Source organism: Melanotaenia boesemani, chromosome 8, assembly GCF_017639745.1.
Source record: "Melanotaenia boesemani isolate fMelBoe1 chromosome 8, fMelBoe1.pri, whole genome shotgun sequence".
Lineage (NCBI taxonomy): Eukaryota > Metazoa > Chordata > Actinopteri > Atheriniformes > Melanotaeniidae > Melanotaenia > Melanotaenia boesemani.
Window position 1 is genome coordinate 17,163,944 of NC_055689.1, and position 12,693 is coordinate 17,176,636.

The 12,693-nt window shown below is 39.7% G+C and overlaps 2 protein-coding genes across 4 annotated transcripts; one reads left to right on the forward strand and one right to left on the reverse strand.

The window, feature by feature from the left end:
• The first annotated feature begins 449 nt into the window (after positions 1 to 449).
• Positions 450 to 4,688, forward strand: tal1 (T-cell acute lymphocytic leukemia 1). 3 transcript variants are annotated; one of them, XM_041991916.1, is made up of 4 exons: positions 450 to 587; positions 1,789 to 2,432; positions 2,792 to 2,880; positions 3,793 to 4,688. In XM_041991916.1, the coding sequence occupies exons 2-4, from the start codon at positions 1,906 to 1,908 to the stop codon at positions 4,320 to 4,322; spliced, it is 1,146 nt and encodes a 381-aa protein (XP_041847850.1). In that variant the 5' UTR covers positions 450 to 587; positions 1,789 to 1,905; the 3' UTR covers positions 4,323 to 4,688. The 3 variants fall into 3 exon arrangements, with proteins under 3 accessions (XP_041847850.1, XP_041847851.1, XP_041847852.1); XM_041991917.1 differs by having other exon boundaries at positions 1,877 to 2,432; XM_041991918.1 differs by having other exon boundaries at positions 1,884 to 2,432.
• Positions 4,689 to 9,618: 4,930 nt separating this feature from the next.
• LOC121644161 (inner ear-specific collagen-like) lies at positions 9,619 to 12,399 on the reverse strand. Its single transcript, XM_041991910.1, has 6 exons — positions 12,369 to 12,399; positions 11,798 to 11,901; positions 11,182 to 11,650; positions 10,996 to 11,085; positions 10,780 to 10,851; positions 9,619 to 10,626 (listed from the first exon to the last, which is right to left on the reverse strand). The coding sequence occupies exons 3-6, from the start codon at positions 11,627 to 11,629 to the stop codon at positions 9,758 to 9,760; spliced, it is 1,479 nt and encodes a 492-aa protein (XP_041847844.1). The 5' UTR covers positions 11,630 to 11,650; positions 11,798 to 11,901; positions 12,369 to 12,399; the 3' UTR covers positions 9,619 to 9,757.
• Positions 12,400 to 12,693: the final 294 nt, after the last annotated feature.

A 12,693-nucleotide genomic window follows, 5' to 3' on the forward strand; every position in this document is an offset into this window, starting at 1 on the left:
TCAGTTAAAGAGATACACGAGCCTATACTATCGTCAGTTATCGTCTTGATACAAATGAGACAAAAATCGCTGAGAATATAAATTGGTCAAAGGTTTAACCTGAGCTTATGTTTCTTCCATCAAATGAAAAATTAGAACACCTAAACTCAGGCTATACAGTAGTCTACCTCACGTTGTTACAGGCTGTTGCGCTGTGGCTGTTTGCTTTTTCCCCCCTTTTTTAATGCCTTGCCCTCCACAAGACTATATAGCCCACGACAGCCAAATAATAATGAATCATTTCATAAATAATGGGTTTAGGGTCTTATCGGGAATGAAGAGGCCGCTGCCGTGCGCTTATCTCACTCGGCCACATTGCGGCCTGTGTTCCGCTCCCCATACAGAGGGAGCGCACTGGATGCGGTGAGGAATAACTCAGCTACACACACACACACACACACACACACACAGGCTCAGTTTTACTCTCTCGCGCGCGCGCACACACACAGCTCCACAACTGGCAGAAAAAAAGAAAAACCTCAGACATGGATGACCCACTCACAAAATGGCTCCACTTACACAGTAACATCAACAATACGGCTGAAACGGTAAGTGCAAAAAATTACATCTCTTTATTTAAACCACAGTATTTGTTGCTCCATATATTGTAATTAGCCAGCCGTCGGCGAGATTATACTGGTATAATGAGCGAAATATCTAGCCTATATTTTCTGTTATTGTGCGATCGGCAGAGACGGAATAACGGATGCGAGGCCTGTTGGAGAATTCTCAGAAAGAAAAAAAAAACGCGTCTTTTATCTGCGCTTTGCTGTTCGTTTATTTTTCGAGGAGTTCTATAGAGTAAATTATCACCCTAACACCTAACACTGGCTTGAAGTGTAGAATAGAAGCTGAAACAGTTCATGTTCGGTTAAATCAACAACAGAATTATGGCCTACACCTCGATATAAATGACCTACTATTTACTTCTAGGATCATCAAATTATCTGTTCTAAGAACTGTCGAGATAATGTAATAAAAGCGGAAAAAGAGAATGATTTTTATTTCGGCGTAAAACGGCTCTCTTGGTCCTGTTATATCCACATTGTTTCACGTTGACTATTTAACTTCCAAGAAAACTGAAATTAACAAATGCGTTTTAAAGCTGAGCCAAAACATGTTTTTATAGACATACATGTTTTGGATTAACGTCATAAACTATATTAAATGCCAATTGAACATTAGATAGGAGATTAAATTAAAATTATCTAAAGAAAAACAGTAGAAAGAAAACACACCAATAACTGTTTTAAAACGCTGCTGAATTCGGTTTGTAGAATTTTCAGAAATTTAGAAGATCAAGACCCTTTTCAGGAATATAGTTACCTCTATCATTAGGCATTTAAATTAAAGATACGCTCTATCACCTTCGGTATTTCACAAAAACAGTAGAATTTCCAAGAGCTAAATTATATTAAAATTTAATAGCGTTGGGCTTTCCATCTGTCCTAGCCCATCATGTAGAAAAATGTAATTCTTTTTCGATCTTTCTTTTCGAACTACCTCATTTTCAAATACAGAACATAAAGCAAGAAAAACAATTAATTCAACCACGAGTCTAACTGATCTTGCTTTTAGTATTGTTAGCTGTTTATTTGTTTAAAATTTTACTGTTAATATTAAGCATTCACCACACCGCCATTCACCACCAAAGTTAATTCAAATAGGTATGTGATAAAAATATAATGAATAAATCTAAAATAATAAATCATGATGACAACGAATGTTTTTTTTTCCATATTTTGCAAGGGCAACAAACGCGTCTTTACGTCTTCCAGTTTTTATATGCCACAAACAATCGTCTGATGATGAATTAATCAAGAGAAATCTTATTTAGGACATAGTGGGACAGTAACGAGTTTAAAAATGATGGAAAAACGGCAGCAGGAGCTTTGTCCTGGAAGTCCCGACGCAGGGTCCGGTCCTGGAAAGCGGGAGGACTCCGCCATCATCTCCAGACAGAACGGATACAAGAAGGACGAGGAGCCGAGGAGAGAGGAGGGAGAAGAAGGGGAGGGGGAGGAGGAGAGGGGAGGGAGCTTCAAAGGGGTTGAGGAGACGGATGACGTTCCTCTGCAGAACTCGACCAACGGGACCAGCATCAGCATCATCATCAATGGCGTTGCCAAGGAAACTGCCTCTCACAACGCCCTTGACCTGAAAAGGGAAGTGCCGGTGATCGAGCTTTCCAGGAGGGACGCTATAAAAGCGGTTGAACAGAGGACTGAAAGCCATTTGGTGCCGATCACGGAACTTCGCAGACCTCCACCGCTGCCGTTGCCGCCGCCGCAACGAGACGACGCTCGAATGGTCCAACTGAGCCCAAACGCGTTTCCTGTCCCGGCCCGGGCGATGCTCTACAACCTGGCGCAGCCTCTTGCCGCCATCAACAGGTAAAGGTGTATTCAGAAACAGAAAAATAATCTTTTTTTTATCAGTGCAAGTTTAATATTACCTGTCAGTGTTTGTCACAGTTACTAAGTTAGATGTCATATGTGGCACGTGGCCTTATTTTCTTATTTTGCTCTGCAGGTGTAGTGTGAAGGAGAATGATGCTTGAGATTCAGTTGATTTCACATTATGCTTACATGACAGCCTGTGCTCTTTTAGGAGAGAAAGTTTGCCTGTGTGTGTTTGGTTGCTACTTGTATAAAGGTTGAACAAGATTGAAGCAATACAGGAATTTAAGTATGATGGAATTCATGGATTCTGATATACCTGTACACCACCTTTCTGCTTTCTTTTGCTGTAGTATTGGAGGGGAGTCGGAGCAGTACAGCATGTACCCCAGCAACAGGGTAAAGCGCCGCCCGGCGCCTTATGAGGTTGAACTCGACGAGGGTAGGTGCATTTTAGATCTTTATAAGTATGGTAAGATGCACCTCTGCTCTGTCCTCCTTCTGCCAGTATAGTCCCTTAATGTCCCTTCTTCATCTCCATTGTCATTCATTCGCTGACATGGATCCACTGTACCTAATTTGAGTGTTGCAGAAGATGCCTTGCAAAAAATTTAAAAAAAGTGTTTAACCACAGAGCAATGAATAAATTATAATTCAATTCACAAAACTACCTCTATTCTGACTGCCAAATACATGCACCTGCATGCCATTAAATAAGTATTCGCGGCAGATTTGGGGTTTATTTAATTTGAAACATCCTTTACACTGCTGCCCACTCACTGTCATATAGGGGAGGAGGATGGGGGTGCTATTGCCTTCATGCCAAGGTTTTACTGCAGAGTGGGCTGAGGGATTAAGATAGACTGGGTGTGTTCCAAGGGCAACAATAGCCCAGAAGACACCATTGTTGGGGGTGGGAGGATATAACTACCTGCAGTGAAGCATTTTTATTATGCTTAAATAAATAAAAAGCACATATAATTTTGAATGGGATAAGCAGAGTCTTGCAAACATCCTTTGTTGTGGTGTGGCAAACCCAACCAACTAAGCTTATGGCATCCTTCTGCTCCATCCCTTAAAAATCCATGGTAGTATGGAGGACAGTTTTGCAGCTTACTTCTATGGTATAATGTTATTCTGTTGTTTTAGCACGAGACCTTTTTGTCTCAAAACTGTTGTGCATCTGTTTTCTTGCTGCTAACTTATCCACTTATGGGTTTGCACTTGTTGCTTTATTCCTTTTACAAAACATGTTCAATTCTTAGCTTTGCTTGTCATGATTCATCACTACCATTGCTTTGGCCCTTATCCTCTTCGTTGTCTGTGTTTTTTCCCCAACTTTTTCCTCTGCTAGCTGGCCAGCCAAAGATTGTACGTCGCATCTTCACAAACAGTCGTGAACGCTGGCGTCAACAGAATGTAAATGGTGCATTTGCAGAGCTTCGTAAACTCATCCCCACTCATCCTCCAGACAAGAAGCTGAGCAAAAATGAGATCCTGCGGCTTGCTATGAAATACATCAGCTTCCTCTCTAACCTCCTGGAGGATCAGGATGGAGGAAGGAATGTTGCCAATACAACTGATGGGGACACAGGGCTGCTGGTTGGGGTTGCAAACCATGAAGGGGGGCCTCAGGGTGGACCGCACCAGGACACAGTAGTGGGCTTGGCAAGAGATGATCTATTGGAGACGATGTCTCCAAGCTCCAGCTGTGGAAGCCTACCTGATGGCGATGCTGAAGGAAGTCCTGAGAGCTTCATGGAGGACCAGGACTCGCCTCCAGCTCCAAGGACTCTAACAGCTTCACGTGGTCCCCCACTACATCTAGCTGCAAGGGATCTGAGGCGCAATGGTCGTCCATTAGATGGTTCCAGTCGCCGATGATGCTGACCACAGACACAACATCTGAAACTGAAAGGAAGAAGGACTAGAAAAGAGATGAACATCCTCAGAACACCGATATCTTTCAGTCGTCGGAGTAGGAGGGAGAATCAAACCACATAGTGAAAAAGTGGCGTAGAAAATGGATCAGCAGTCCAATCTTGTCTCTAGACTGCATATAAGACATCACTGATGAACAGCATTGTTGAATTTTGATCCCATTAGAGACTTGTAAATTCTGCATGTCTTTGAGTGACCTGCAGATTATGACTTTCTTTTTTTGAAAGCTCCAAAGAAACTGTTAACAAAAACTACAAAAAAAAAAAGAAAAAAAAAGAGCAAACTAAACCCAACAATAATTATTTGAGAGACTTTCAATTAAAAGATTATATTTAATGTGTAATATTGAGGATCATTGCCACTGCTTTGAGAATAAAATAGTTGCCAGAACAGATCAATCCTAGCGCGTTGCGAGTAAATGGAAAATAAAATGCAAATTGATAAATCATAAGATTAATGGCAAAATTTGCTATAATAAACAAGACAAAACAGTTTGCTAGTTACATATTGTACATAACATTATATTTCAACTTCACAATGTAATAACTGACTCAAATTCAAGTTATGTGGTTTAAGATGTACTTTAGTGTTTTTGTCAGTGGGTTTGCTAGCAAAACTGTCTTTTTAGAAGACCAGAAATAAAGAGAGAAATTAGATCAACTCTAAATGTAAAGCAAACAACTCACCGTAAAGTACATCAAATGTGGTACCATTTTCTTGTGTTACACTTGGTGATTAGAAAAAGACACCAAATATTGCAACAAACAGTCAAACAATTTTACTGTCTGGAACAAATATATCTATTTGAAATTGTTGTGGAGGTACAAATAAAATAGTGCTCTCAAAGTGTACAAAATATGGGTCAAATGAAATCATGAAATGACTCATGCAGTCCTTTTGATATGAATGTTTAAGTTTTTTTTTATTTTTATAACTGTAATGCAGTTGTAGTTTAGTAAGGTACACAAATAAATCCCTTTGTTGCCATATTACAAATGTACATGCACTCACTTACGCCACCACCACCTCTAGCACCACCACACAGTGTTAATATCATGAGAACACCAGCAGTTTTCTGACAAAGACAGTTAAGCAATGCTCACTGTTGTCGGTTATTCTGCTTTTTCAGCAGGACCTAGTAGCCTATATTGGTACCTTTGGTAACTATGGTATTTTATGAATTGCAGTAAAGGGACATTGTACGTTTGGTAATAACACATTTGTTGTATGATAGCTGTATCTTTAAATATATCCAGTGTTATATTGCTGAATTTTATACAAAACCACTGAATAAAACATGCAGAGGAAAATCTTGCATATTTCTATTATATATATATATATATATATATATATATACATGTGTGTATGTGTTCTGTGTGTGTGAATTAATTCAATTCAATTTAAAATAAAAAACTATACATATTATATGTTTAAATGAAATTAAAAATACTTTATTAATCCTAGGGGGAAATTGTACAAATTTATTTAAATTCTTGATCCATTTTTATAAATTAATTTCCACCTTTTCCATTGTATTTTATAACTGAATAACCTAAATGACACAGGCCGACAATGGTATGCCATCCAGCTGTGTAATCTACACATAGTATATAGTTCCAACCACAAACTCCTTAGAGAAACTCTTCCAGTAAATGTTGGAATCCTCACTTCCTCCTCAACAAGTGACAACTTCCTGTGGAGGTTAACATGGCTCGCTGACCTGCAGGATATCCTGCCATTGTGAAACTGGTTTTGACAGCCTCCATTGCATTCGCTTACCCGCTGTTGTGTCTGTAAACCTTGTGAAACAGTCACAAAGATTGAGACTCCACCGCCCATAAATTATTCAGTTAAGCAATGGAAAAGTTACAGTGTGTTCACTAACCTGTGTTCGTTAATAGAATAACATCAGAGAGATTGTTGCATAAACGTTGCTTTTTCTGAAGCCTACTTCCGTAAATTCAGTAACTTTACACAGCGGGCTATGCCACTAGTTCCACTATGGCAACAAACTCAGTACTTAGAGATATCTAAAGGCTATAATTGCTTCCAGAGAGCATCAGAGACATCCAGGTGTTTGGAGACCTCTCCTGTGCTCTGCTCTGGCTGTGCCATGACTCCACTGAGGGGCTCTCTGGGTTAATGCCTGCCAAACATTTACCTGCTTCACTGTTCCTGACTCTCAGAAAAGATGCAGACTCACAAAAGAGAAGGATACAAGGAGTATATGAGGGTTTGAAAGGCAGGGAGTTAGAGGATGTGTGTGTGTGTGTGTGTGTGTGAGTGTACATATTTATGTGTTTGTGAGAGCAGACTTGTGTTTGTGTGTGCATTGCGTTGAACTGTGTGTCTGTGAGCTGGGCTGTATGTGTGTGTGTTTATCAGCTCAGTGCAGATGGGTGGCAGAGTGGCTCTTGCAGCCAAATGATTCAGTATGCTAATGAGTTTTTATCTACGGTGCTGCAGGAACAATATACTGTCTTTCTCACAGTGGGAATCCAGCCTGCTGGGAACAGATTACACTGCACACACCGCCAAGGTAGTTATTTATATTTCCACATAGAGTAGTCGAAAATACATAAATGTACAAACACACTTCTGCACATATACACACATATATACGCAGATAGGCCTATAAACAAACAAGAAAAGTACCATTTTAACAAACCACACATGCATACAGCACCATCACCACCAACAGAATTATAAATAAGGTATAATTTTGATGGAAACTGTGTGTCCTTCAGCAGCAGATATAGATGTCATTCTGGGCTTTCCTCTTTAACAGGTATCATGTGCTTTTTATGAAGTCATGCAAATGGTTTTGCCTTAATTAAAGTTAACTTTTAATTAACACAGAGTGCTCCAGTAAATTTTGCCAATCCAAACGCCAGCTTACAAACAAAGCCATTTCGGTTTGATATGACAAATATAACAGTCAGTGCCAAAAGTAATCACCTTCAGCCACTGTTTAATTTCATAATGGCACTTTGAAAAATTGAAAATGCACACATTGCATGAAATTGTCATAAATACTGTTGCATGATTAATTTGTAATCATTTGATTTTGTCTGCATGCCCACACACCCTTAACTTAGCTGTTTGAATGTGGGAGAAATAAAACTTTACCAACTTTTAAAGGATTCTTTCATAATAGACATCAGGAGCAAAAAGGGTGCCTATGATTATTAAGATGAGTGTTTGCTTAATTTGTGACGATATTTCATTGTCTTATAACATTTTTTCAATCATGTGCTGCACTCTACTTGGTTGATTTTAGAGACCTCAGACTTTAGTCCTCGACGGCTGTATTCCTGCATATTTAAGATGCTTACCTGCTTCAACATACCTGACTCAAATTAATGAGTCATTGTACAGAATTTGACATGAAGCTGTTGAATCCATTTCATTTGAAAATGGTGTGCTAGAGCAGGAAAAATCTAAAACTTGCAGGACAGTGGCCTTTGAAGACCAGAGTTTGAGATTCCTGCACTACACCCTAACACTGAGCCTCCCTTCAGAAAACAGAAAAAAAATGTTTCTGGAACAAATGTAAAATATTCATATGTTATGCAGATTTTCAGCATTTTACTCAGACATGCCTTTGTCAGTATTATTTGGTATATATGTACACAAACCCTACATACAGGCCTAGTTTACTGTTGTCATTTAAAAAGCAAAGTGTATGTTAGAGTGTAATATAAATTTGTCAAATAATTTGAGAGTAATATAAAATCAATATTATTTAAATTTTGAAAGAATTCAGTTTAAATAAGGAAGAGACATGTGCATGTTGCATTTCTTTAATAGACACTTCAGGGCATTTATAATGTTATTCTATGTCATAAATCCTTAACTAATAAAAATCAATGATGTGATGAAAGATTAGTCTGAAAAATATCAGGATATTTAGGAGATATTGAAACATCAGTGGTTCAGTGTTCATCATTAATTTAAGAATGCTTTCCTGTCTTTCTCCTTTTTATGAAATAATCTGAAATAGGATAAAGAGTTTTGTTATATAATAATATTTTTGAGTAATTGTAATATTTCTACTACAGTAACTGAGAATTTATGGGAAGCTGGACAAAGACAGATCTGAATTTTCTTTTTATCTTAAGAAAAATTATTCCTGAACCACAAATGTAATTAAAATGAATCTACACTTTAAGAAAACCTTTAAAACAAGCCAATAAACCGTGTCTGCTTACAGTAATAAACAGACATGTCATTACACGAAAATGCATGTGAATGTGACAAATACTGACTGCTTTGTTATGTTCTGAAAGGATTGATGATGTGTAAAGGAAAATCAGTTATTATCGGTTGTAAGCTGTTGCAAGGTCTTGAGCGTAATGAGATATGAGATTTGTAAAAGTAGATGCTATTTTTCATTGTGCAGTGTAAGGACACTAGAGTGTAATTTATGGAGCAGCTTCCTCAGCTGCAGAGAGTTATCCTCCCTGTTCAGGGCCAAGGCAGCTAATCTGTCATTATAATTTACTTGTATCGTCTTTGCGTAAATTATTTTCAGAATCATATCAGTACTCTGTGAATTCTAATTACCTACATTACTGTTTTTAATCTCTCCTAATGATTAGGATGCACAACTAGCTTTTTTTCTGTTTTGTAATGCCTCACAGGCCTTTTAAATCAAATGAAAACTGGTTTCATGACAGACAACAGGTTGCCACATAGGCTGCAGCAGATCTAGACAAGGAATGGTATTTGGTGCGTTAGAATCAATAAGAATGTCTACAGTCTTTGGCTTCCTAACAACCTCATTTGTTTTAATGACAGCAAGTGAAAATGAATAGATGGACTGTTCCACACATTTTTATGTATTTAAACTGCTTTGTGATGGGATGTGTATGTTTTTAATGACTTGATGATGGACATAGGATGATTTAGTCCTAGCAACAGCCTGTTCTTTCTTTTAAAGCCTTTAGTTTCCTCCAGCATGAATGGCTTTCTCCTAGTAATTCTTCTCAAAACTTGAACATATTACGCCCTCTAGTGGACGCTAAATATATCACTCACCTCAACTTTCTTAATTTTGGTTTACTGGCAATTGGCTTGTTGATTCCTGTAGTGGTAAACACCTAATAAGTTAGAAAAAAAAAGAAAAAAAAAAAAAAAAACTCAGCTTCTGAGTAAATGAAATTTAAATATCAAGTTCTGCCAGAATGATTTTAATGCAGGTTTACAAAGAACTGAAATGTTGCATGTGAGAGTATAAGCAGACTTCTTCCATCTGAATACAGCAAAGCAAGCAAAGCATTTGGTTTGATTAGCATAACAGCGACAAAAAGACTGAGCAGCAAATTACATCAATCTGACAGCAATGCAATAAGCTAAAGGTTTATATGAGAGCACAGTTACATGTTTTCCATAGCACTAGCTTTGTTTATTGAGTCTGGGTAAAGCAGGAAGCCAGAGAAAGTACTATCATCCTCACTGCTGGAGTAAATTCCATTCCAGTCTCTTAGTGTTTCCAACCACACCTGATCACCCTCACTCAGATGCAGCAGTGCAAGATTGGATGCTTGATCAATGTCCTGGCCATACAGGGAATCTCTTGTCCGCAGCTTCCGCATCCCATTAACCACCAGGGCAGCGCGCACAGGTCGGTTGCGAACAGTGATGTGATAAGTGAATAAGTAGACTCCTGAGTATGTGGCATTGTACTTATGGAGTGCTGAGTCCCAATGCCCCTCCCCATTATAAAACACCTTATCAAACTTCACGGGCAGGCCAGGTGGAGGGAACGACCTGCTGGGGAACAATCCCACACTAAAGGCAGAGCGAACCTGCTCCACACTCTCACCTGGTTCGCCTTTAGGGCCCCGCAGCCCACGCCCACCCTTAGGCCCCCTCTCACCCTTCAACCCTGTCATACCCCTTGCCCCTGGTGGCCCTCTTTTCCCAATATCTCCCTTCACTCCTGGAGTCCCCCTTTCTCCCTTTAAACCATCAGTTCCACTTGCTCCTGGAGGGCCTATCTCACCTTTTGGACCAAGGGGCCCATGCTCTCCCACATCACCTTTCTGTCCTTTATCACCCTGTAAACACTCGCCTTTGAGCCCTTGTTCACCCTTCTGACCCTTTTCCCCAGCCAGCCCTGGGAAACCCATGGATCCAGTGCTGCCTTTGGTCCCATTCAAGCCAGGCTCTCCTTTTTCTCCCGGGTCCCCTTTCATCCCATTGAAACCACGATCACCTTTCTCTCCCCTAGGGCCCAGATCACCTGCAGTATATAGAGAGGTTATTTGCAAAAGAGATGCTCCACAGTTTTTTTAATTAGATTATTAGATTCATAAATATTAGATGGATTTATGAATCTAGACAATTTGTATAAGATTATCACTGATGAACTAACATTCTTGTAAGACACTACAACCTTTTTCTCCATGTTTCCCTGGAATCCCTGGGGGACCAGGCAGACCCATTGGCCCTTGACCACCTTTTTCACCTGCAGCAGTTTTAACAAAAACAGTGTAGAAAATAACATCCAAGAAGAACTTAAACAAAATATCATTTTGCAAAAATGGAGCAAGGGACAGTGACAGAGAAGCTGAGAGACATTCAAGAACTCTCCTGCTGAGCTCCATTGTACCTATGTCACCATTGAGTCCATTGGCTCCTGGTAATCCTGCTAGTCCTGGAAATCCTGTCGGCCCAGTTTCTCCCTTCACTCCTGGCAAACCTGAAAAACAAACAATTAAATAAACAAGAAAAAATAAAAAGAGGGTTGGATTTTCATCTCCATAAATACTTTTTTTTTTTTTAATAGCTATCCTACCAGGAGGGCCCCTCTCTCCTGGTAGTCCTGGTGGTCCTCTCTCTCCTTTGGGCCCTACGGGGCCTCTCTCTGGTGGGCAGCACTCACAAAAGTTGAAGAAGCATTCATTGTAATCAAGAGAATAGTTTCCGTGGGTGTTCCCAGGTGGGACTACAGCGTCAACAGGAAATTCAGTTGGGTAAGTGTTGCTGTGATAGGTGCTGCTGTCTGTTGAAGAGAGAGAGTATGCATCCAACATAAAGTCAGTAGTTTCTTCTGTGTGCAAGCTGTTGGAAGATGAGGAAGTTGGGGCAGTCTGTCCAAATTCTCCTCCCCCACTGCTCCCAGCTCTAGGTGGCTTGTTTGTGCTCTTAGGTTTGGGCCACTGTGTGGTTCTGGCACCAGAGGTCAGCACAACTATCAGGGCTATGAAGAGAGCGGTCAGAATGACGAGGTGAGTGGATGGCATACCGAAGTCCTGGTGCACGATCTGATAGGAGGTAAAATAAAGATTAAAATAAAGTACTTTAGTAATCACTGAGGGAAAGTAAGAATAAAATATATAGACAGAAAAGATGCAACACTTTTTCAACATAGTGGGTTTGCTGTGTGGAAAAAAGCAATAAGTGCATTTTACCTGCTGATGTAGATGGTGTTGACTCTTCACTCCATCCCATCCAAGCCATGGTTAGCACTCTTTACCTCCTTCCTTTTATTACCCTTGTAGCTCAACTTATGCACCTTTAAGCCAATGAAAGAACAAAGGAGAGAAAACACAGGGGGTTATCAAGAGGTAGGTGGGCTGGCGAGAACAGATTACGTGACTCCTGAGGGATACAGAATAAAGCAGATTGCATACAAAGCAAGACTTTCTTCTTTGAGATATGGGATATGAATGCAGTGCCCAATAGTGTATAAATATGAGGTGTTATCCACAAACATGTTTGCTTTGTACAGAAAGAAGAGAAAAATATTAAGTTACGAAGATTGACACGCTTTCACAGATCATGTGTTCAGACGCACTCTGTTTTTACACATTAACTCATATTGTTGGTCATGAATAACTGGTCATATCAGAACTGCCAAGTGTTAGTGATCACACCATCTGGCACCACCTCAAAGTAGAAAAATGGATCACCCTACACCCAGTGGGAGGAGGATTAATGTCTTATAGCAGGTAGCATGGCATCACTGATCCAACCATTTACCTTGTTGGTCTAACAAACCCAAAGAGTCCAGCAAACCTCCTGGAAACCTTAGCACCACTGAACCAAGCTTCACGTGCCTTAGAATGTGTGTTGGATGTCCTCTCACATTAACTCCTGGCTTCAAGAGAAAAAAACTAAACATTTTAAGGTTTGGGGTTTTCCCTGTCTTACAGTGACCTTCTGATTTTTTTTTTTTTTTTCATGCATCTTAAAGGCCTGAAAAGTTACAAAGCCCATATATATTCCATGCCGAAAAGGTATTGTTATTCTCTTCTTTTAAAAAGCAATGTGATATCTACTGGAAAACCACTTCCTTACCTTGACT

Coding starts and splice junctions, on each gene's coding strand:
- tal1 (XM_041991918.1), top strand. CDS start 529: ATGACCCACTCACAAAATGGCTCCACTTACACAGTAACATCAACAATA. Junction 2,433..2,791: donor CCTCTTGCCGCCATCAACAG/GTAAAGGTGTAT, acceptor CTTTTGCTGTAG/TATTGGAGGGGAGTCGGAGC. Junction 2,881..3,792: donor TGAGGTTGAACTCGACGAGG/GTAGGTGCATTT, acceptor TTCCTCTGCTAG/CTGGCCAGCCAAAGATTGTA.
- LOC121644161 (XM_041991910.1), bottom strand. CDS start 11,629: ATGCCATCCACTCACCTCGTCATTCTGACCGCTCTCTTCATAGCCCTG. Junction 11,086..11,181: donor AGGAGAGAGGGGCCCTCCTG/GTAGGATAGCTA, acceptor TTTGTTTTTCAG/GTTTGCCAGGAGTGAAGGGA. Junction 10,852..10,995: donor TGGACTCAATGGTGACATAG/GTACAATGGAGC, acceptor AAACTGCTGCAG/GTGAAAAAGGTGGTCAAGGG.